At 43.6% G+C, this 22,493-nt stretch overlaps 1 protein-coding gene across 6 annotated transcripts in view; it reads right to left on the bottom strand.

Annotated features, from left to right (window-relative positions):
- Positions 1-22,112, bottom strand: part of LOC139226821 (platelet endothelial cell adhesion molecule-like) — a 151,171-nt gene extending 129,059 nt beyond the window's left edge. For 5 of the 6 annotated variants that reach the window (XM_070857862.1, XM_070857859.1, XM_070857861.1 and 2 more), the window contains exons 1-3: positions 21,734-22,112; positions 21,247-21,276; positions 1,623-1,931 (exon numbers count right to left, since the gene is read on the bottom strand). In XM_070857862.1, coding sequence (XP_070713963.1) covers positions 1,623-1,931; positions 21,247-21,276; positions 21,734-21,773 — 379 coding nt within the window. In that variant the 5' untranslated portion in view covers positions 21,774-22,112. The remainder of the gene's footprint in view (positions 1-1,622; positions 1,932-21,246; positions 21,277-21,733) is intronic. The other variant, XM_070857864.1, reaches the window with a different exon arrangement.
- Positions 22,113-22,493: the final 381 nt, after the last annotated feature.

Raw genomic sequence — 22,493 nt, 5'->3', positions numbered from 1 at the left:
CCCTTTTTCTAGTCTGCCGCCATTCAGATAATATTCTGCCTTCGTGTTTTTGCCCCCAAAATGGATAACCTCACATTTATCCACATTATACTGCATCTGCCATGTATTTGCCCACTCACCTAATCTGTCCAAGTCACCCTGCAGCATCTTAGCGTCCTCCTCACAGCTCACACTGCCAAGCAGTTTAGTGTCATCCGCAAACTTGGAGATATTACACTCTATTCCTTCATCCAAATCATTAATGTATATTGTAAAGAGCTGGGATCCCAGCACTGAGAACTTGCAAACTTTGATATTATGCCCTATATACCAAAGTCCGTGTCATTAATATATATCAAAAAGAGCAGTGATCCCAATATCGACTCCTGGGGAACACCACTGTATAACCACCCCTCAGTCTGAAAAAACAACCGTTGACCACTATTCTCTGCTTTCTGTTCCTTAGCCAATTTTGTATCCATGTTGCCACTAACCCTGTAATCCCATGGGCTTTAATTTTGCTAACAATTCTATTATGTGGTACTTTGTCAAACATCTTTTGAAAGTCTAAATACACAACAGATACTCGCTCTCCAACCCCCCTGCACCTCCCCTGACCCCCTGCACCTCCCCTCTCCCCCTCCCCAGCATTCCCCACCCCCCCGCACACCTCCCCACTCCCCGCCCCCCCCCACACACTATCTGTATATATTTAGCATTCTGAGAGGAGGCGAGCATGAAACGCATTAATGAGGAATGATGTAATTTGTATTCATAATACACATGGAACTGCATTATTATTATATAAAGAAAATCGATTTGAAGAGTCATTCACTCTTCAGCTGGATTATAAAATTGTCAAAAAACAACAAAGCTGAATTTGGGGCTGTACAGTGGACATTGCTACACTGAACTATACTGTTGATCTCCTTTACATTTTGACAAGGATCATGGTATCTTAAATTTATATAAAATGAAAATGCAGAACCCTGAAGAGAAGTTTTCCTCCGTTCTCTGTGTGTAACAAAATAATAAACATGGAATTTATGAATGATTTATGATTGAATTAAATATAGTGTACAGAGGAATTCTCCCCCTCCCTCAATTTGTTCTATAACAGTAATAACCAAAGATACTCATTAGCAACACTTCGGTTGGAATCATGTTACTGGCCCCATAGGTGTCACCCGTGGCTCAGTGGGTAGTGCTCTTGCCCCTGGGTTCAAGCCTCACTCTAGAGACTTCAGCACATAATCTAGCTGGGACTTCAGTGTAGTACTGATGGGAGTGTTGCACTGTCGGAGGTGACATCTTTTGGAGAAGACATCAAACCGAGGCCCTGTGGTGGATGTAAACAATTCCATGGCACAATTCAAAGAAGAACAGAGGCGTTTTCCCTGCTGCCTTGCGAATATTTATCCCTCAACCAACAGCTAAAACAAATGGTCAAATCATTATCACATTGTTGTTTGGGGGATCTTGCTGTGTACTAATTAGCTGCCACATTTCCTACATTACAACAGTAACTACACTTCAAAGTTACTTCACTGCCTGTAAACAGTTTGGGATGTCCTGAGATCATGAAATTAGTTCTTTCTTCATATCTCAGGTTCTGTTGTTATATGTTCCATATTTCACATTACCTGTAACTGTTATAAATGTTATTTCACTTTTTTCGTTCCTACTTCCTACTTCCACAACACAATAATAGGATCCGGAATGTGATGCTCGAGTAGGCTGTATAGTATACTGGGATTTTTGCTTATCAGATGTGACATTCTGCAGCAGGAAAACATTGTTTGATTTCTTATAAAATATGTACGAAATCTGAGATGGTAGACCAGGAGATATCACGATATTTGCTGAACAAGTCAGGGTAATGGTGTTTCCCTCTTGAACATTTTCTGTATGTTCAGGGACAGAGTTTATTTGTACATTGCTTATAGCCACAGCTGTAAGAGAACAGAAACAGAAATTAGCTTTTTGTACAATATTTTTTCCCTGTGCAGTATCGGGACGGAAACCAATGTTGGGGTACAGTTTTATTATATTATTATTCTAATATTATATCCAATGGGCTTTAATTTTGCTAACAATTGTATTATGTGGTACTTTGTCAAATGTCTTTTGAAAGTCTAAATACACAACAAATACTCGCTCTCCAATTGCCCCCCCCCCCTCCCCCATATATAATATTTTATCGTGTATTTTAGAGAAATCCTGTGCAGAAGACTGGGACATTGCTGCAATAACCAAACCCCCAAATATTTACTTTTTTTGTTTCCTGGGTAAGTGAAGGGTACCATTATATATAATAGCCAATGAATTCCAGAGAGTCACTGTGCCACCGGAAGTTCAGTGGGACTGGACCTTTGCCCTTTGATTGCCTTGATGCTCACCCCACGCATCCTGGGGTCACGCATTTGCATAATTACAGATGGGCAGTAAGTGTAACTCCTGCCTGGAATTAGAGAAGGATGTGAGGGGGGCAGGGGGAGGAAAACTTGTGGGATGCCTGGAGAAGTAATGCAGCAAAAGGATATATAGCCCTGCTGCTGCTGCTTAAAGCGGCAATGGCAGCACCGCAGGAGGATTAGAAAATAAGCAGTGACAGATGGCCGGGAGGAACAGGTCTATTTAATGAAATTGGACCTGGATATAATCCTCAATGAGATATAATGTAGGATTTTCGGGTCGTTTGCGGCCAGGTTTTCGCCGGGTTTTGACCATCCGCAGCGAAAAATGGGGCGGTCGCTGTTTTGCGTCCGGGCGCGATCCTTGGGTCAGTTTTTGCAGTGGTGCTTAGAAACACCGCCGAGGAGAGCTGCACCGGGTGTGTAACAGTTCGCTTTGCGACACCGGCAGAAGTTTTGCCAATCACCCAACCCGTACGCCCCAAAACGCGCCCCGCGATGACCGCCAGGGAAAACAGCCGGCGGCGGTGACTTGCAAAAAAGAGAAGTTCCCTTTTAATTTTTTTATATTTTTGCAGCGATTTGTGTGGTAAGGGTGTTGGCAATGTTTTTTGAATGTTTCTGTGAATTTTTTTTACCCCGCCCAAGGCGCCTCTCCGAGCACTCCTGGCCCCCACACTAAAGTTGGCAAGGATCCCGTTTTTGCGCCGCAAAACGAGTACAATGCCTCCTTTTGCGGGCGTAAGGCCCAAATGACAAATGTTGGTCCACAAAGCGCAAATGTTAATTGGGCGGTAAATTTCCCGCCCTGCCTGTTTTCACCCCGAAAATGGCAAAGCCGAAAACCCAGCCCTTAGGCTGTTTCAGATCTGTGCAGAAGGCTCCTTAAAATCAGTCGTTTACACCTTGTGAAGGAAGATATCTGTGGCTATCAGTGCAAACTCACTGATCCCTAGGACTGCAGTGCAGAAAGAAGTTTAACAATCTGGTCACTGCAGGTTGATTCCTGAGATAAGAAGGTTGTCTTATGTAGAGAGATTGAGTAGAATGGGTCTATATTCTCTGGAGTTTAGAAGAATGAAAGATGATCTAATTGACATGAAATTCTAAGAGGGCCTTACAAGGTGGAGAGTCTACAACTAGGGGTCATAGTCTCAGGATAGGGGATGAGGAAAAAGGTCTTCACTCAGAGATTTGTTAATCTTTGGAATTCTCTACCCCAAAGGGCTGTGGATGCTGAATCGTTGGCTATATTCAAGACTGAGATCAAATAGATTATTGGGCACTAAGGGAATCAAAGGATTTGGAGTAGGGTGGGAAAGTGGAGTTGATGTAGAAGATCAGCCATGATCTTATTGAATGGCGGAGCAGGCTCAAAGGGCTGTATGGCCTACTCCTGCTCCTACTTCTTATGTTCTTAACCTGATCGGGGCAATTAAGGTAAGGTAAATCCTCTCCATTCTCCTTCAAAGCTTTCTCCATATATGTGAGTCTGTCAAGCCTTATCCTATCTGTACTCGAGTGCTGCTTCAGAGATCTGTAATGTATCACATGAAAGTTTGAGTGTCTTTGTTGTTCTCCCCTTCTCCATTATAAATTTGACTTTAAACTCTACTATATTGTGATCAGTGTTAGATTTGTTCTCTAACTAAACCTGCCTCCACCATCCCATGGTTGTTCTAGAGAATTAGATCCAATATCGCCCCGTTGCCTTCTAGTTTCCTTCATGATTTGACTCATGTTGCACTCCATAATTCTGCCAGTCATATATGTTGATTTTTTACTCCCATTATAATCCTCTCAATTTATCTCATGTAAATTTAAATTATTCGTAACAGTTGTATTTGGCCCCTCACATGCTTCCTTTATTTGGTTATCAAGTTGCGATTACCTCTATTCTTGACCTGATAGGCTGTAATCAGGTCTCCTTCTTTCTGCTCTGCAATTCCAAAGCCACAGAAATGACTGAACCTGGAAGGAAATATTTCATCTTCTATTTTTTTCCCCCTTTTTATTCTTTACCTTTAACTGTATTAAAACCAAGGTTTGGTGACCAACAGCTGAAGTTCTAAATCTGAATGGTGTCAAACCAACCTTCTATTAATTTGTAGATCATTAATCCCAAAGCAATTCAACAACAACTTGCGTTTACATATGGCGCCTGTAACATAGTAGGATGTTCCAAGGCGCTTTACAGGAACGATATCAAAAATAAAATTTGACACCGAGTCATATAAGATGTTGGGGCAGATGACTAAAAGCTTGGTCGAAGATGTAGGTTTTAAGGAGCATCTTAAAGGAGGAAAGAGACAGAGAGGTTTGAGGGGGGAATTCCGGAGCTTGGGACCGAGGTAGCTTGGATCATGGCCGCCAGTGGTGGAGTGATAGAGGTTGGGGATGTTCAGACCAGAATTGACGGAGCACAGTGGTCTTGGGGGATTGTAGGGCTGGAGGAGATGACAGAGATCGGGAGAGGAGATGCCATGGAGGGATTTGAAAACAACAGTCAAAATTTTCAAATTGAGGTATTGCTTAACTGGGAGCCACTGTAGGTCAGCGAGCATAGAGGAGATGGGTGAGTGGGACTTGGTGCAAGTTAGGACACAGGCGGCAGAGTTTTGGATGATCTCAAGTTTATGAAGAGTAGAACTAGGGAGGCTGGCCAGGAATGCATTTGAATAGTCAAGTCTAGAGGTAACTAAGCCATGGATGAGAGTTTCAGCAGCAGATAAGCTGAGGCAAGAGCAGAGACAGGCATTGGTACTAAGATTCTAGATTTAGGTAAGGCCGACTTCAACGGGATGAGGCAGAGGCTCAAATATGTTAATGAGTAAAACAACAGAAGATAGGTGGGAGATGTTTAAATAAGATTTTTACGTGATACAGAACCAGTATATACCCCTGAGGGGCAAAAGCTCTATTTGCCAAAAAAAACAGCAATGGACAATTAAAGAGGGAAGTGACAACATAAAACGAAAGGAAAGGGTATACAAAAATGCAAAAAATAGCTCAGATCCTGGCAAATGGAAAAGATACAAATAACAGGTCACAAAACAGATATTAAGAACTACAAAAAGGGAGTATGAAAAGAAACTTACAAGGGATATCAAAATCAATACAAAGAATTTTTAGAGGTACATTAGGAAAAAGAGGGCGGTCAGGAGCAATTTTGGCCCCTTAAAAACTGAAAGTGGTGATATTGTCAGTGACAATAGAGAAATGGTGGACATGTTGAATATTTACTTTGTATCAGTATTTACAGTAGAAGAAGAGGATAACAGACTATTATCTGAATGGTGACAGATTAGGAAAAGGGGAGGTGCAATGAGACCTGGGTGTCATGGTACATCAGTCATTGAAGGTTGGCATGCAGGTACAGCAGGCAGTTAAGAAAGCAAATGGCATGTTGGCCTTCATACCGAGGGGATTTGAGTACAGGGGCAGGGAGGTGTTACTACAGTTGTACAGGGCCTTGGTGAGGCCACACCTGGAGTACATTCTTGCTATTGAGGGAGTGCAGCGAAGGTTCACCAGACTGATTCCCGGGATGGTGGGACTGACATATCAAGAAAGACTGGATCAACTGGGCTTGAATTCACTGGAGTTCAGAAGAATGAGAGGGGATCTCATAGAAACGTTTAAAATTCTGACGGGTTTAGACAGGTTAGATGCAGGAAGAATGTTCCCAATGTTGGGGAAGTCCAGAACCAGGGGTCACAGTCTAAGGATAAGGGGTAAGCGTGGCGAACCTGTGGAATTCTCTACCACAGAAAGTTGTTGAGGCCAATTCACTAAATATATTCAAAAAGGAGTTAGATGTAGTCCTTACTATTAGGGGGATCAAGGGGTATGGCGAGAAAGCAGGAATGGGGTACTGAGGTTGCATGTTCAGCCATGAACTCATTGAATGGCGGTGCAGGCTAGAAGGGCAGAATGGCCTACTCCTGCACCTATTTTCTATGTTTCTATGCTGGAAATCCCAAAGAAATTAATATTTAATCGGGGACAGGGACTCAATAAAATTAACATAGATAAAATAACAGTAATAACAGTCAGAGAGGAGGCGGAGCGGGTGTCCAGGGAGGCCTACAAGAGGCTAGTCGGTACAGCTGCAGCAGGGACGCAAAAAAGAAGTAGAAAGAAATCGAAAGGTGATGTCACAGCCAAGGGGGTAAGTGATTGGCTGGTGATTGGTAAGTAGATTTTCTTTTTTTTTCTTTATCAGTAAGTAAACTTTTAGCATTGTTGTTGCCAAATTAAGTTAATCTAGGGGTTAAGTCATGGCAGGTGAGCTCGGAAACGTGTTATGCTCCTTCTGTACTACGTGGGAAGTCAGGGACGCTTCTAGTGTCCCTAACGACTACGTGTACGGGAAGTGTATCCACCTGCAGCTCCTGACGGACCGCATTGTGGCACAGGAGCTGCGGGTGGATTTACTCTGGAGCATCCGCAATGCTGAGAATGACGTGAATAGCACATTTAGTGAGTTGGTCTTACCACAGGTAAAGAGTACACAGCCAGATAGGGAATGGGTGACCAACAGGAAGAGCAGTGCAAGGAAGGTAGTGCAGGGGTCCCCTGCGGTCATCCCCCTGAAAAACAGATACACTCTTTTGGGTACTGTTGGGGGGGGATGACTCATCAGGGGAGAGCAGCAGCAGCCAAGTTCATGGCACCGTGGGTGGCTCTGCTGCACAGGAGGGCAGGAAAAAGAGTGGGAGAGCGATAGTGATAGGGGATTCGATTGTAAGATAGGCGTTTCTGCGGCCGCAACTGAGACTCCAGGATGGTGTGTTGCCTCCTTGGTGCAAGGGTCAAGGATGTCTCGGAGCGAGTGCAGGACATTCTGAAAAGGGAGCATGAACAGCCAGTTGTTGTGGTGCATATAGGTACCAACGATATAGGTAAAAAACGGGATGAGGTCGTACGAGGCAAATTTAGGGAGCTAGGAGCTAAATTAAAAAGTAGGACCTCAAAAGTAGTAATCTCAGGATTGCTACCAGTGCCATGTGCTAGTCAGAGTAGGAATCGCAGGATAGCTCAAATGAATACGTGGCTTGAGGAATGGTGCAGCAGGGAGGGATTCAAATTCCTGGGACACTGGAACCAGTTTTGGGGGAGGTGGGACCAGTACAAACCGGACGGTCTGCACTTGGGCAGGACCGGAACCAATGTCCTAGGGGGAGTGTTTGCTAGTGCTGTTGGGGAGGAGTTAAACTAACATGGCAGGGGAATGGGAACCTATGCAGGGAGACAGAGGGAAATAAAATGGAGGCAGAAGCAAAAGATAGAAAGGAGAATAGTAAAAGTGGAGGGCAGAGAAACCCAAGGCAAAAAACAAAAAGGGCCACATTACAGCAAAATTCTAAAGGGGCAAAGTGTGTTAAAAAGGCAAGCCTGAAGGCTCTGTGCCTCAATGCGAGGAGTATTCGGAATAAGCTGGATGAATTAACTGTGCAGATAGCAGTTAACGGATATGATGTAACTGGCATCACAGAGACATGGCTCCAGGGTGACCAAGGCTGGGAACTCAACATCCAGGGGTATTCAACATTTAGGAAGGATAGGCAGAGGGGAAAAGGAGGCGCGGTGGCGTTGCTGGTTAAAGAGGAAATTAATGCAATAGTAAGGAGGGACATTAGCTTGGATGATGTGGAATCGATATGGGTGGAGCTGCGGAATACCAAAGGGCAGAAAACGCTAGTGGGAGTTGTGTACAGACCACCAAACAGTAGTAGTGAGGTTGGGGACAGCATCAAACAAGAAATAAGGGATGCATGCAATAAAGTTACAGCAGTTATCATGGGCGACTTTAATCTACATAATGATTGGGCTAACCAAACTGGTAGCAATGCGGTGGAGGATGATTTCCTGGAGTGTATTAGGGATGGTTTTCTTGACCAATATGTCGAGGAACCGACTAGAGAGCTGGCCATCCTAGACTGGGTGATGTGTAATGAGAAGGGACTAATTGGCAACCTTGGGGAAGAGTGACCATAATATGGTAGAATTCTTTATTGAGATGGAGAGTGACACAGTTAATTCAGAAACTAGGGTCCTGAAGTAAGGAAAGATAACTTCGACGGTAGGAGGTGTGAATTGGCTAGAATAGACTGGCAAATGATACTTAAAGAGTTGACGGTGGATAGGCAATGGCAAACATTTAAAGATCACATGGATGAACTTCAAAAATTGTACATCCCTGTCTGGAGTAAAAATAAAACGGGGAAGGTGGCTCAACCGTGGCTAACGAGGGAAATTAAGGATAGTGTTAAATCCAAGGAAGAGGCATATAAATTGGCCAGAAAAAGCAGCAAACTTGAGGACTGGGAGAAATTTAGAATTCAGCAGAGGAGGACTAAGGGTTTAATTAAGAGAGTGAAAATAGAGTACGAGAGGAAGCTTGCCGGGAACATAAAAACTGACTGCAAAAGCTTCTATAGATATGTGAAGAGAAAAAGATTAGTGAAGACAAACGTAGGTCCCTTGCAGTCGAATTCAGGTGAATTTATAATGGGGAACAAAGAAATGGCAGACCAATTGAACAAATATTTCGGTTCTGTCTTCACGAAGGAAGACACAAATAACCTTCCGGATGTACTAGGGGACCGAGGGTCTAGTGAGAAGGAAGAACTGAAGAATATCCTTATTAGACGGGAAATTGTGTTAGGGAAATTGATGGGATTGAAGGCCGATAAATCTCCGGGGCCTGATAGTCTGCATCCCAGAGTACGTAAGGAAGTGGCCCTAGAAATAGTGGATGCATTGGTGATCATTTTCCAACAGTCTATCAACTCTGGATCAGTTCCCATGGACTGGAGGGTAGCTAATGTAACACCACTTTTTAAAAAAGGAGGGAGAGAGAAAACGGGTAATTATAGACCGATTAGCCTGACATCAGTAGTGGGCAAAATGTTGGAATCAATTATTAAGGATGAAATAGCAGCGCATTTGGAAAGCAGTGACAGGATCGGTTCAAGTCAGCATGGATTTATGAAAGGGAAATCATGCTTGACGAATCTTCTGGAATTTTTTGAAGGTGTAACTAGCAGAGTGGACAAGGGAGAACCAGTGGATGTGGTGTATTTTGACTTCCAAAAGGCCTTTGACAAGGTCCCACACAAGAGATTGGTGTGCAACATCAAAGCACATGATATTGGGGGTAATGTACTGACATGGATAGAGAACTGGTTGGCAGACAGGAAGCAGAGAGTCAGGATAAAAGGGTCCTTTTCAGAATGGCAGGCAGTGACTGGTGGAGTGCCGCAGGGCTCAGTGCTGGGACCCCAGCTCTTTACAATATACATTAATGATTTAGATGGAGGAATTGATTGTAATATCTCCAAGTTTGCAGATGATACTAAACTGGGTGGCGGTGTGAGCCGTGAGGAGGACGCAAAGAGGCCGCAGGGTGACTTGGACAGGTTAGGTGAGTGGGCAAAAGCATGGCAGATGCAGTATAATGTAGATAAATGTGAGGTTATCCACTTTGAGGGCAAAAACACAAAGGCAGAATATTATCTCAATGGCTGCAGATTAGGAAAAGGGGAGATGCAACAAGACCTGGGTGTCATGGTTCATCAGTCATTGAAAGTTGGCATGCAGGTACAGCAGGCGGTTAAGAAGGCAAATGATATGTTGGCCTTCATAGCTAGGGGATTTGAGTATAGGAGCAGGGAGGTCTTACTGCAGTTGTACAGGGCCTTGGTGAGGCCTCACCTGGAATATTGTGTTCAGTTTTGGTCTCCTAATCTGAGGAAGGACGTTCTTGCTACTGAGGGAGTGCAGCGAAGGTTCACCAGACTGATTCCAGGGATGGCTGGACTGACATATGAGGAGAGATTGGATCAACTGGCCCTTTATACACTGGAGTTTAGAAGGGTGAGAGGGGATCTCATAGAAACGTATAAGATACTGACGGGACTGGACAGGTTAGATGCGGGAAGAATGTCCCTGATGATGGGGAAGTCCAGAATCAGGGGACACAGTCTAAGGATAAGGGGTAGGCCATTTAGGACTGAGACGAGGAGAAACTTCTTCACTCAGAGTTGTTAACCTGTGGAATTCCCTGCCGCAGAGAGTTGTTGATGCCAGTTCATTGGATATATTCAAGAGGGAGTTTGATATGGTCCTTACGGCTAAAGGGATCAAGGGGTATGGAGAGAAAGCAGGAAAGGGGTACTGAGGGAATGATCAGCCATGATCTTATTGAATGGTGGTGCAGGCTCGAAGGGCCGAATGGCCTACTCCTGCACCTATTTTCTATGTTTCTATGAAACCTACATGTGCACCTTCCATCACAGTGCCCTATGCATGAAAAGCCTTCCATTTTTCCCTTGACCTGTCCTTTCTTGCATGCAGCTTCTGTCATTCCCTTCTGTATTTAAAATCCTTGAGTGCTATACTCATGCCTTTCACTTTTTACTGGCAGGACAGGGTGGCTGATAACCCTGTGAATCTCAGCCACACATGGTAGGTCCCTGACATCTGGCCTCTCACCCAACAGGAGTAAAAGGACTGGAGAGGCACACTGCAGATGCTGTTTGGGCCAGAGAAGTAGGAGGGCCAGTAGTAGGCAGCTCTAAATGTGTCTAGATTGCCTTCTCCATTTCCTGGTGTAGGAGCACAGACACCCAGTTCTTGCTTCTTCAAATGCAAGTCAGCACACTTCAGTTGTCCACCAAATGTTCTAACTTCTCTTTACCTTTTCCTCAAGATTAAAAACAGCAAAAAGCTGCAGAAGAGGTAGAAAATGAACACACTCCCTCTGCCTCAGACCACTCCATCAGATCCACACTGAAAATCACCCCCTGTCTTGTATTCATGAGCCCAGAGAGACCCACCCAGGGAAATAAGTGCCAATTAAGTTTTATCACTAGGTGAAAGACAGTCGATGTGGCAGCCAGAAGGGTGTGCAGTGAATGTGGAATCTGATCGTGCTGCGAGGTCACTCTTGTAATATAGGTAAATAGAAGTTAGGGTTAGGATTGTAATTGAAGATAGGGTTTGGCTCATCCAGAGCTGCTATGGTGAAGTGCAGCCTCCTCAAACTTACCTCCTAAGTCGCATCCTGTGCTGTTGAATACCAGTTAGTAGGACTCATGCTCATAATCCCTTACTTCCCTGTATTCCTCATCTTCCTGCTCCCTAGCTCCATTAAAATTGTGTACAGAAAAATCCACTTTGGGAGCCCATATTGAAACGTGTATAAAGTCTAAGGAAAAATGTTCCCGATGGACTGCACAGAGGCAGGTAGAAAGTCCTATCCATCATTTCAAAATGTTTTAAACAAATTGAAATTGCTTTTGAAATTGTCAATTTAATGGCAGTTGTTTCAAGAATCAAAGAAGTCTGTTAAAATTTACTTCAGCCTTGATCCACTGTTGCAGTCAGTAACGGCAGGTGTACACAGGCTTGAATCAGGAGTAATCCTAGCGATGAATCGTCAACCCCAACTTCCAATGAAAATTGTGGCGCACATACAATATGGCAGATCTGGGTCCTACATGCTTTCCATCGTGTACCCAGATTGCGCAATTTTTATGATAAGAAAAGAGAGGAAACTCTGGGCTAACATATACTTGTTGAGGGCTAATTCCCCAATGTGCTAAGGAACGGCCCCATGCTCCCAATGGGAGAGCAATGCGGATTTGAGTGAGTAAGCACATGTCATCACATGCAGGATTTGCCAATCCCAAATTTTTAGTCCTTGTGCCCGCGCTGAAAATGTGCACAAGCTTAATTAAGGCCACTCATTTAATGTAAATATAATCTAATGAGTCACAGGATAAATTCCCCTGTTGTTCTGCAGGTCTGCTGTTTATTCACTGTGTGGCGGTTTAAAATGGCCACTGGGCAGCCTCCATGATGAATGGTTGAAAAGGGACTCTCAAAGATATGACTGACAACTTTTGGAAGAGTTGTGCTTTCATCTTTTTTACTTGCCATGCTGCTGTTTTTCATAGTTGCTTGCGAAATACCATTTCTCACTACTTGCTGCTAATTTTCTGCACAGACCTCCAGCCACAGTATTCTTGCTGTCAATTCAGCTACAATCTAACCGCTGAGCATAGCCATTCCCCTGGGACTTCCAATGGCTGTGTTGGATTTGGAGGAAGAAGAGCAGTTCCAACAAAAGGAAGATAAGCAATGTTCTTACATCTCAGGCATCTGCAGCCCATCTTCAATCAGCCAAGGAACTAGGTTCTCCAACCCAGGAACACCTACTCAGCCATGTCTGAGGATACCTGTCTTCTCCATCCCGGTTTCACCAGCAAGGCTGAGACAGTGTTCTCCCACCTAGTGAAGCTAGATCTGAAAACAAGATCTACCACAGGGCTGCCCTGTCCATTACTGTAAAAGCTACTTTTACATGCATGACCAAGCCTATTTAGGCCATCACCGGTGACATTGTCCACATTAGTTAAAGTTTGGACCATTGGTACATCAAATAGGTCATGGAATCCTCGTTTACTAGGGGTCACTATGGTTACTTCCTTTATGGAAACAGACAGTGGAATGAGAGGGCCCAGCACTTTTACCAGATGGCAGGCTTCCCTAAAGTGCAGGATGTTCTGCCTCATATGTATCCTTCAGGATCTAAACAACAACATCATGGCATATATCAAAAGGAAAGATTTTCATTCCATCAAATTACAGGTGGTCAATTTAACGGCAGTTGTTTCAAGACCAACTACAAAAGCAGAATAATGCAAATGACTGCACAATATGCTGGCAGTTGCCACAACACTTTCATCTTGTGCCTGTCCATGGCACCATCCCTATTTCAGGAGACTCCAAGATTGGGCAAATGGCTGCTGGTGGGGTTGTGGTGGGGAAAGCAAGGTAACCCCTTTGAGTCTCGGGTATTAACACCAGTCTGGAATCCCTGCACCAAGGCCCGAAGAAAGTATAAGGAGCAACATGTCATAGAATCATAGAATAGTACAGCACAGAAGAAGGACATTTGACCCATCGAGTCTGCACTGGCTCTTTTGAAGAGTAATCCAGTGAGTCCCATTCTGCAGTTCTTTCTCAATATCCCTGCATTTTTTTCTCCTTCAAGTATTTATCCAATTCCCTTTTGAAAGCTACGATTGAATCTGTTTCCACCTCCCTATCAGGCACTGCATTCCAGATCCTAATCACTCGTTACGTAAAAAGGGTTTTCCTCATGTTGCCTCTGGTTAATTTGACAATCACTTTAAACCTGTTCCATCTGGTTATCGACCCTTCAGCTATTGGAAACAATTTCTCTTTACTCTATCTAAACCCTTCATGATTTTAAACACCTCTATCAAATCTCCTCTTAGCCTTCTCTGCTCTAAGGAGAACAACCCCAGCTTCTCCAGTCTATTCACATAACTAATCCCTCATCCCTGGAACCATTCTAGTAAATTTCGTCTGCACCCTCTTCTAGCCTTCACGTCCTTCCTAATTCTCCAGCTGGGGCTAAACGAGTGTTTTATATGGGTTTAACGGAGCATCCTGGCTTTTGTATGCTGTGCCTCTATTTATAAAGCCCAGGATTCCATATGCTTTGTTAACCTGTCCTGCCACCTTCAAAGATTTGTGCACAAACACCCCAGGTCTTACTGTTTTTGCATCTCCTTTAAAATTGTACAGGGATATGGGGATAGGGTGGAAAAGTGGAGTTGATGTTGAAGTTCAGCCATGGAATGGCGGAGCAGGCTCAAGGGGCCGCATGGCCTACTCCTGCTCCCGTTTCTTATGGTCTTTTTTAATTTGTATTATCTCTCCTGTTCTACCTAACAAAATGTATCACCTTTCACTTTTCTGGGTTGAATTTCATCTGCCATGTGCTCGCCCATTCCACCAGCCTGTCAATGTCCTCTTGAAGTCTATTACCATCTTCCTCACTGTTTACTACACTTCTAAGTTTCGTTTCATCTGCAAATTTCAAAATTGTCTATGTCTCCACATACATTCTGGTGAAATTTACTTCAAACAGAACTTCCACTGACCGGGTATATCAGGAAGCTCCACAGCTCTGAGCAGGTCTCCAAAATTAAGTGTGTCTGTATAATTAATGGAAGGGAGTTGATTGAGACAAAGGATCTGGAATGTAGGCCTGCAAGTTCAGCCAGGTGAAGGAGGGTGACTGGACTTGTTCTCACATTGAACAGCTTCTTCTTTGACTCCACTCACTTCCTCCAAATAAAAGGTGTTGCTCTGGGAACCCGTATGGGTCCTAGCTACGCTTGCCTTTTCGTGGGATTATGTGCAACATTTTTTGTTCCAGTACCATTCTGGTCCCCTCCCTCACCTCTTTTTCCAGTACATTGATGACTGTATAGGTGCCATTACTTGCTCTCACCCTGAACTAGAAAATTTCATCAACTTTGCTTCTAATTTCCATCCTTCCTTGCCTTCACATGGCCCATCTCCGACTCTTCCCAGAAGTGGAGAACCAGAAGTCGAGGAAGGTAAGGGGACAGACTATCGACCAATATTCACTATAAGTCCACTAACTCGCAAAGCTACCTTGACTACACTTCCTCCCAACCTGTTTCCTGTAACAACACTATTCCATTGTTTCAGTTTTTCTGTTGCATCTGTTCTGACGATGTCACTTTGTATACCAGTGCGTCTGACGTGTCTTTGTTTTTCCTCAATCGAAGATTGCCCTCCACCATGGTTGACAGGGCCCTTGACCATGTCTGTTCCATTTCCCATACTTCTGCCTTCACCCCTTCCCCTCACTCCCAAAACCACAATAGGGTTCCCCTTGTCCTCGCCTTCTACCCCACCAGACTCCACATTCAATGGATCATCCTCCGCCATTTCTGCCAGCTCCAGCATGATGCCACCACCAAACACATCTTCCCCTCTCCTTTCAGCATTCCGAAGGGACTGTTCCTATGCAACACCCTGGTCCACTCCTCAATCATCCCCAAACCTCCCTCCCCATCCAAGCACAGGAGATTCAACACCTGCCCTTTTACCTCCTCCCTTCCCGCTGTCAAGGGCCCCAAACACTCCTTCTAGCAATTTACTTGTACTTCTTTCAATTTAGTATACTGTATTCGCTGCTTAGGATGTGGTCTCTTCTACAATGGGGAGACCAAATACAGATTGGGTGACCGCTTTGAGGAACACCTCCGTTCAGTTCACAAGCATGACCCTGAGCTTCTGGTTGCCTGTCATTTTAATTCTCCGCCCCACTCTCACTCCGACCTCTCTGTCCTTGGCCTCCTATACTAGCTGAATGGAAGCTCGAGGAAGAGCACCTCATAGAAACATAAAACATAGACAATAGGTGCAGGAGTAGGCCATTCAGCCCTTCGAGCCTGCACCACCATTCAATATGATCATGCAACTTCAGTACCCCATTCCTGCTTTCTCTCCATACCCTTTGATCCCTTTAGCCGTAAGGGCCACATCTAACTCCCTTTTGAATATATCTAACGAACTGGACTCAACAACTTTCTGTGGTAGAAAATTTCACAGGTTCACAATTCTCTGAGTAAAGAAGTTTCTCCTCATCTCGGTCCTAAGTGGCTTACCCCTTATCCTTAGATTGTAACCCCTGGTTCTGGACTTCCCCAACATCGGGAATATTCTTCCTGCATCTACCTGTCCAATCCCGTCAGAATTTTATATGTTTCTATGAGATCCCCTCTCATTCTTTTAAATTCCAGTGAATATAAGCCTAATCGATCCAGGCTTTCTTCATATGTCAGTCCTGCTATCCCGGGAATCAATCTGGTGAACCTTCGCTGCACTCCATTCCTCAGATTAGGAGACCAAAACTGTACACAATATTCAAGGTGTGGCCTCACCAAGGCCCTGTACAACTGCAGTAAGACCTCCCTGCTCCTAGACTCAATCCTCTCGCTATGAAGGCCAACATGCCATTTGCCTTCTTCACCGCCTGCTGTACCTGCATGCCAACTTTCAATGACTGATGTACCATGACACCCGGGTCTCGTTGCACCTCCCCTTTTCCTAATCTGTCACCATTCAGATAATATTCTGCCTCCCTGTTTTTGCCACCAAAGTGGATAACCTCACATTTATCTACATTATACTGCATCTGCCATGCATTTGTCCACTCACCTAACCTGTCCAAGTCACCCTGCAGCCTCTTAGCATCCTCCTCACAGCTCACACTGCCACCCAGCTTAGTGTCATCTGCAAACTTGGAGATATTACATTCAATTCCTTTGTCCAAATTATTAATGTATATTGTAAATAGCTGGGGACCCAGCACTGAACCTTGCGGTACCCCACTAGTATCTGCCTGCCATTCTGAAAAGGACCCATTTATTCCTACTCTTTGCTTCCTGTCTGCCAACTAGTTCTCTATCCACGTTAATCCATTACCCCCAATACCATGTGCTTTAATTTTGCACACCAATCTTTTGAAAGTCCAAATACACCACATCTACTGGTTCTCCCTTGTCCACTCTACTAGTTATATCCTCAAAAAATTCCAGAAGATTTGTTAAGCATGATTTCCCTTTCATAGATCCATGCTGACTTGGACCGATCCTCTCACTGCTTTCCAAATGCGCTGCTATTTCATCTTTAATAATTGATTCCAACATTTTCCCCTCTACCGATCTCAGGCTAACCAGTCTATAATTCCCTGTTTTCTCTCTCCCTCCTTTTTTAAAAAATTGGGTTACATTAGCGACCCACCAATCCATAGGAACTGATCCAGAGTCTATAGGATGTTGGAAAATGACCACCGATACATCCACTATTTCTAGGGCCACTTCCTTCAGCTCCTCCTTCTCACTAGACCCTCGGTCCACTAGTATTTCCGGAAGGTTATTTGTGTCTTCCTTAGTGAAGACAGAACCAAAGTATTTGTTCAGTTGGTCTGCCATTTCTTTGTTCCCAATTATAAATTCACCTGATTCTGACTGCAAGGGACCTACATTTGTCTTCACTAATCTTTTTCTCTTCACATACCGATAGAAGCTTTTGCAGTCAGTTTTTAATGTTCCCTGCAAGCTTCCTCTCATGCTTTATTTTCCCCCTCCTAATTAAACCCTTTATCCTCCTCTGCTGAATTCTAAATTTCTCCCAGTCCTCAGGTTTGTTGCTTTTTCTGGCCTATTTATAAGAGTCTTCCTTGGATTTAACACTATCATCTTTCGATTCGGCACTTTACAGCCTTCCGGACTCAACATTGAGTTCAATGATTCCAGATCATAACCAGGTGCCAGAGGATTGGAAAGTGGCAAATGTGACACTCTTGTTCAAGAAAAGGTGCAAGGACAATCCGAGTAACTATAGGCCGGTCAGTATAACATCAGTGGTGGGTAAGGTTTGAGAAGCAATAATCAGGGAAAAAAATTAACCGGCACTTAGAGAGGTTTAAGTTAATTAAGGAGAGCCAGCATGGATTTGTAAAAGGCAGATCGTGTTTGACCAACCTAATTACATTTTTTGATGAAGTAACAGAGAAGGTTGATGAAGGGAATGCAGTGTATGTCGTCTATGTGAATTTTAAGAAAGCATTTGACAAAGTACCACATAAAAGGCTGGTTAACGAAATTGAGGCTCTTGGTACAGGAGGGTCAGTGTCAGCTTGGATAAAAAATTGGCTTAAGGACAGAAAACAGCAAGTCATGGTAAATGTTTTTCAGACTGGGGGATGGTAGATAGTAGTATTCCCCAAGGGTCAGTGCTCGGACCGCTGCTTTTTTGATATATATAAGTGACTTGGATATTGGAATACTGAGTAAAATTTCAAAATTTGCCACTGACAGTGGCAAACAGTGAGGATGATACCAATCGACAAGTGGCAGATGGAATTTAATACAGAGAAGTGTGAGGTAATGCATTTTGGCAGAAGGGATAGGGAGAGGCACTATAGACTTAATGGCACAGTACTAAAGAGTGTGCAGGGACCTGAGGGTTCATGTGCATAGATCTCTGAAGGTGGCAGGACATATGGACATATTGAGAGAGTAATTAGCAAAGCATATGAGATCTTGGGCTTCATAAATAGAGGTATTGAGTACAAAAGCAGGGAAGTTATGCTGACCCTTTATAAAGCTCTGGTTCGGCCACAACTGGAGTATTGCATCTTTAGGAAGGAAGTGAAGGTCCTTCAGAATGGTGCAGAGGAGATTTACCAGAATGGTTCCAGGGATGAGGGATTTTAGCTACAAGGTTAGGCTGGAGAAGCTGGGTTTGTTCTCCTTGGACCAAATGAGGTTGAGGGGAGATTTGATAGAGGTGTACAAGATTATGACAGGTTTGGATAAGGTAGACAGAGAAAGGCTGTTTCCATTAGCTTGTGGTACAAGGACTAGGGGGACACAGATTTAAGGGTTTGGGCAAGAGATACAGGGGGGATTATGAGGAAGAAGTTTTTTTTACGCAGCAAGTGGTAATGACCTGGAACTCGCTGCCAATGAGGGGTGGTGGAAGTGGAGACGATTAATGATTTCAAAGGGAAATTGGATAGGCAGTTGAGGGAAATAAACTTACAGGGCTACGGGGATAGAGCGAGGGAATGGGACTGACTGGATTGCTCTCGAGAGAGAGAGAGAGACAGTATATACACACACAAACCATAGCAAAGTGTTAGTCAAAGTGATCTAGAAGTTTTAGCAGATTTGATGCTCACTGTGTTTCAGCAGCAATCAACAAACCAAATACAATGTTGAATGATATGGTCAAAACAGTAGAATATAAGTCAGAGGAAGTTGTGATTGGACTGTACAGTGTTCTGAACAGACCACACCTTGAGTACTGTGTCTAGTTCCAAACATCGAGACACAAGGAACGAACATTCAAGCCCTGGAGGCCGTACAGAAAAGAGCCAAAGACTAAGCCCTAGTGTCATAAGACTGAATTATGAGGAAAGACTGGAGAAATTTGAGCTATTTCAGGCACGGAAGGTCTTGACTGTGAGGTGACATTATAGGCGCGACCCCGACCTATGAGGAACACCAGAGGCAAGTCGGGGCCTTAAAAAGAGTGTGGAGGCATGCCACTACACGATATACTTAAGGAAGGATATACTAGCTTTGGAGGAGGTACAGAGACGATTCACTAGGCTGATTCCGGAGATGAGAGGGTTACCTTATGATGATAGATTGAGTAGACTGGGTCTTTACTCGTTGGAGTTCAGAAGGATGAGGGGTGATCTTATAGAAACATTTAAAATAATGAAAGGGATAGACAAGATAGAGGCAGAGAGGTTGTTTCCACTGGTTGGGGAGACTAGAACTAGAGGGCACAGCCTCAAAATACGGGGGAGCCAATTTAAAACCAAGTTGAGAAGGAATTTCTTCTCCCAGAGGGTTGTGAATCTGTGGAATTCTCTGCCCAAGGAAGCAGTTCAGGCTAGCTCATTGAATGTATTCAAGTCACAGATAGATAGATTTTTAACCAATAAGGGAATTAAGGGTTATGGGGAGCGGGCGGGTAAGTGGAGCTGAGTCCACGGCCAGATCAGCCATGATCTTTTTGAATGTCGGAGCAGGCTCAAGGGGCTAGATGGCCTACTCCTGTTCCTAATTCTTATGTTCTTATGTTCTTATACAGCATGTGCTGCTGCAGGAGGGCGACAGCTGTGAAGAGGGCGACTGAATTTGATGTCACCCAAATCCAGGTCGCTGATTGGAGCGCGGGCTGGTACAGCAGGAGCGGCGAGGTCGGGACGAAGGAGCGGTGAGAGTTCGTAGAGCGACGTGATTGGGGCCCAGGAGAGGCGTGAGTTCAGGCCCAGAAGAGGCAAGGGCCCAGGGGCAACACAGGCCAGTCCATACTGATATGTGTGCGCACTAGGTCCATGCAGCAGAGCTGGTCTCCAGTCGTCTTGGTTAATCCTTGCCACTGGACCAAGACCTAGCTCTCTCAAGCCCGTGTGGTGGCTGGTGTGCAACAGCCACCCCACATTAAAAAAATCCACACACAGGCATCTTCCACCCTTCAAGATGTAGTTCGGGATCTGGAATATTAGATCCTTCATTGAAACACCTGTGAACTTTTTGGCGTGGAAACACGTCATCCTCGATTCGAGGGACTGCCTATGATGATGACATGAGATAGTAAACAGTACAGTAAAAGGTAGATGTGGAACACTACATTAGTCTAACCCATGCCAACAGGACAGAGGGGGCATGTGTTCAAACTAGTCAAAGGGAAATTTAACAATTATATCAGCACGTGCTCCACACAAAGTGATCAATTCATGGAATGTAGTTCAGGTAAAAACCTTGGAATCTTTTAAGCAGCATCTGATTGTCATGATGGGGGAACAGTATGGGCTTTCTGCATTGATGTAAACATTTATAAAATGCATTTTCACTTAATTAATTTGTATTTAGATTTAAATCCTATCCAACTAATGTAATGTAGAGCATTTCCTACAGTGCATTTCTTGTGGCTAGAAACCATAAAATGATGATACAATATGATAAAAAAAAGCACCATTTGACTGAGCTGACAAATGCCTCACCACAAAAATATATGCAAATAGAATAAGCAGAGATAAAAATTCTCAAACACATTAAATTTTTCACAGCTGTTTAGACACAGTGGGGTTGATTTTGACTTTGTGCAATAGTGTAAAATGGGTGATAGCGAGTCGGCAGCCCATTTTACTTCTCCCGATTTTTATTTTTATTGACTTTCTGTCAGTCAAGATCTACCCCAATGTTTTAAATTCATTTTTAGACATAATAAATCAAAGGAACATTTACAGAACAGTAACAGAACTAGCATTGATAAGAGCTCCCTCCCTGATACAGACCCACACAGATATTTCTGAAGTTAAACATCATGTGCTTTTTTCATTGCTTGTAAAATCAACGCTATAGAGACAGATTGGAATATTTAAGGATTAACTTAAAATATTCCTTACCTTGCTGTGACTCTGTTTTAGTAGCCTCAACTGAAATAATGAAAATACAATGACGTTTAGATATTCAGTTTTGCATTTACCTCAATTTAAAAATGAAAAACCACTATAATAAATCATGCCGTACTTTTGTTAAGATCTGATCCAACAGCCAGCTAGTTCTACGAGACCAAGGAGCTATTTGAGTTTATATTCTCTGCTGCACACAGTGAAATGCAGAATTTTCCAGATTACATGAGGTTTAACTGTTTTATATATTCTTTAACATCAACCTTTAAATAAATCTGCATAACTTACGGTGCTTTGTTGTGTCTGACTCCTTTATTCTTGTGTGAGGGGTGGGGGAGATTTCCTCTGTACCCCTATGTTTTTAAGACATTCTAAACGTGTTCTAGTAAAATGGTTTAGAAGTTTGTTGTGCGTAGTGCAGAGGAAATCTCTCTATCTTTACTTTGCTGAAATAATAAAATAATCTTTATATCGTACTTACATAGCAGTAAAGTCAGAAGTGGAAAGGTGGTTTTCAACATCTTCGTCGTAATGGTTTGATCAACGATTTGATCAACGAAGTGTTTTTCCTGTAAGAACGGTACCAACAGATCGACGCAGTTCTGGTTCTGAGAGTGGTTATATGCACTCTTAAGGAAGTAACTTAGATCTGCTTTGCAATAACGGGGCACAAAGATTACCACATTGCTCAGAATAAAAGCGGACTCTGAATTATAAGAACAAGCACTGTTTGTAGACAAGCAAAGTAAAGATCTTAACTTTAGATGGTGTTGGGGGAAGGCTGCTAGTATTAAAATAGCATTGTTGTCAACTTGTTGTTGTAGGGGTTGAGTTCAAAGCTCAACTACCCGTGGACAGAATAAGATGGCAAACCTGGCAGCAAATGGGACCCACGATGACTCCCATTTACTCATGCTGGGACTTTGCTTCCGGAGGTAGGAAATGAAACCACCGCTCCTTATTTAAATTGAAGCTGTTTCCAAAGGCAGCGTTGTGACATTAATCACATGTTAAAGTAAAGGAAGCTCACACACCTAGAAATATCCCAAATTGTGTAGTTTCCTTCGTGTTAGATTCTCAGCTAAATAGTAGGGGAGGGAACAAAGGAAGATTGCAAACAAAATCTACAAAATAGAACTGTCTACACTTTCAAATCTACTCATTTGTACCCGGATTTTGCACTGGGGCACCACAACCTAGGACCCTGATTTGCATAGTAAAGCAGCCTTAGGCCTGTTTCA

The sequence above is a fragment of the Pristiophorus japonicus genome, chromosome 16 (genome assembly GCF_044704955.1).
Source record: "Pristiophorus japonicus isolate sPriJap1 chromosome 16, sPriJap1.hap1, whole genome shotgun sequence".
Lineage (NCBI taxonomy): Eukaryota > Metazoa > Chordata > Chondrichthyes > Pristiophoridae > Pristiophorus > Pristiophorus japonicus.
Note: the sequence above shows the minus strand (reverse complement) of the source record. Positions and strands in the feature narration are given on the sequence as shown.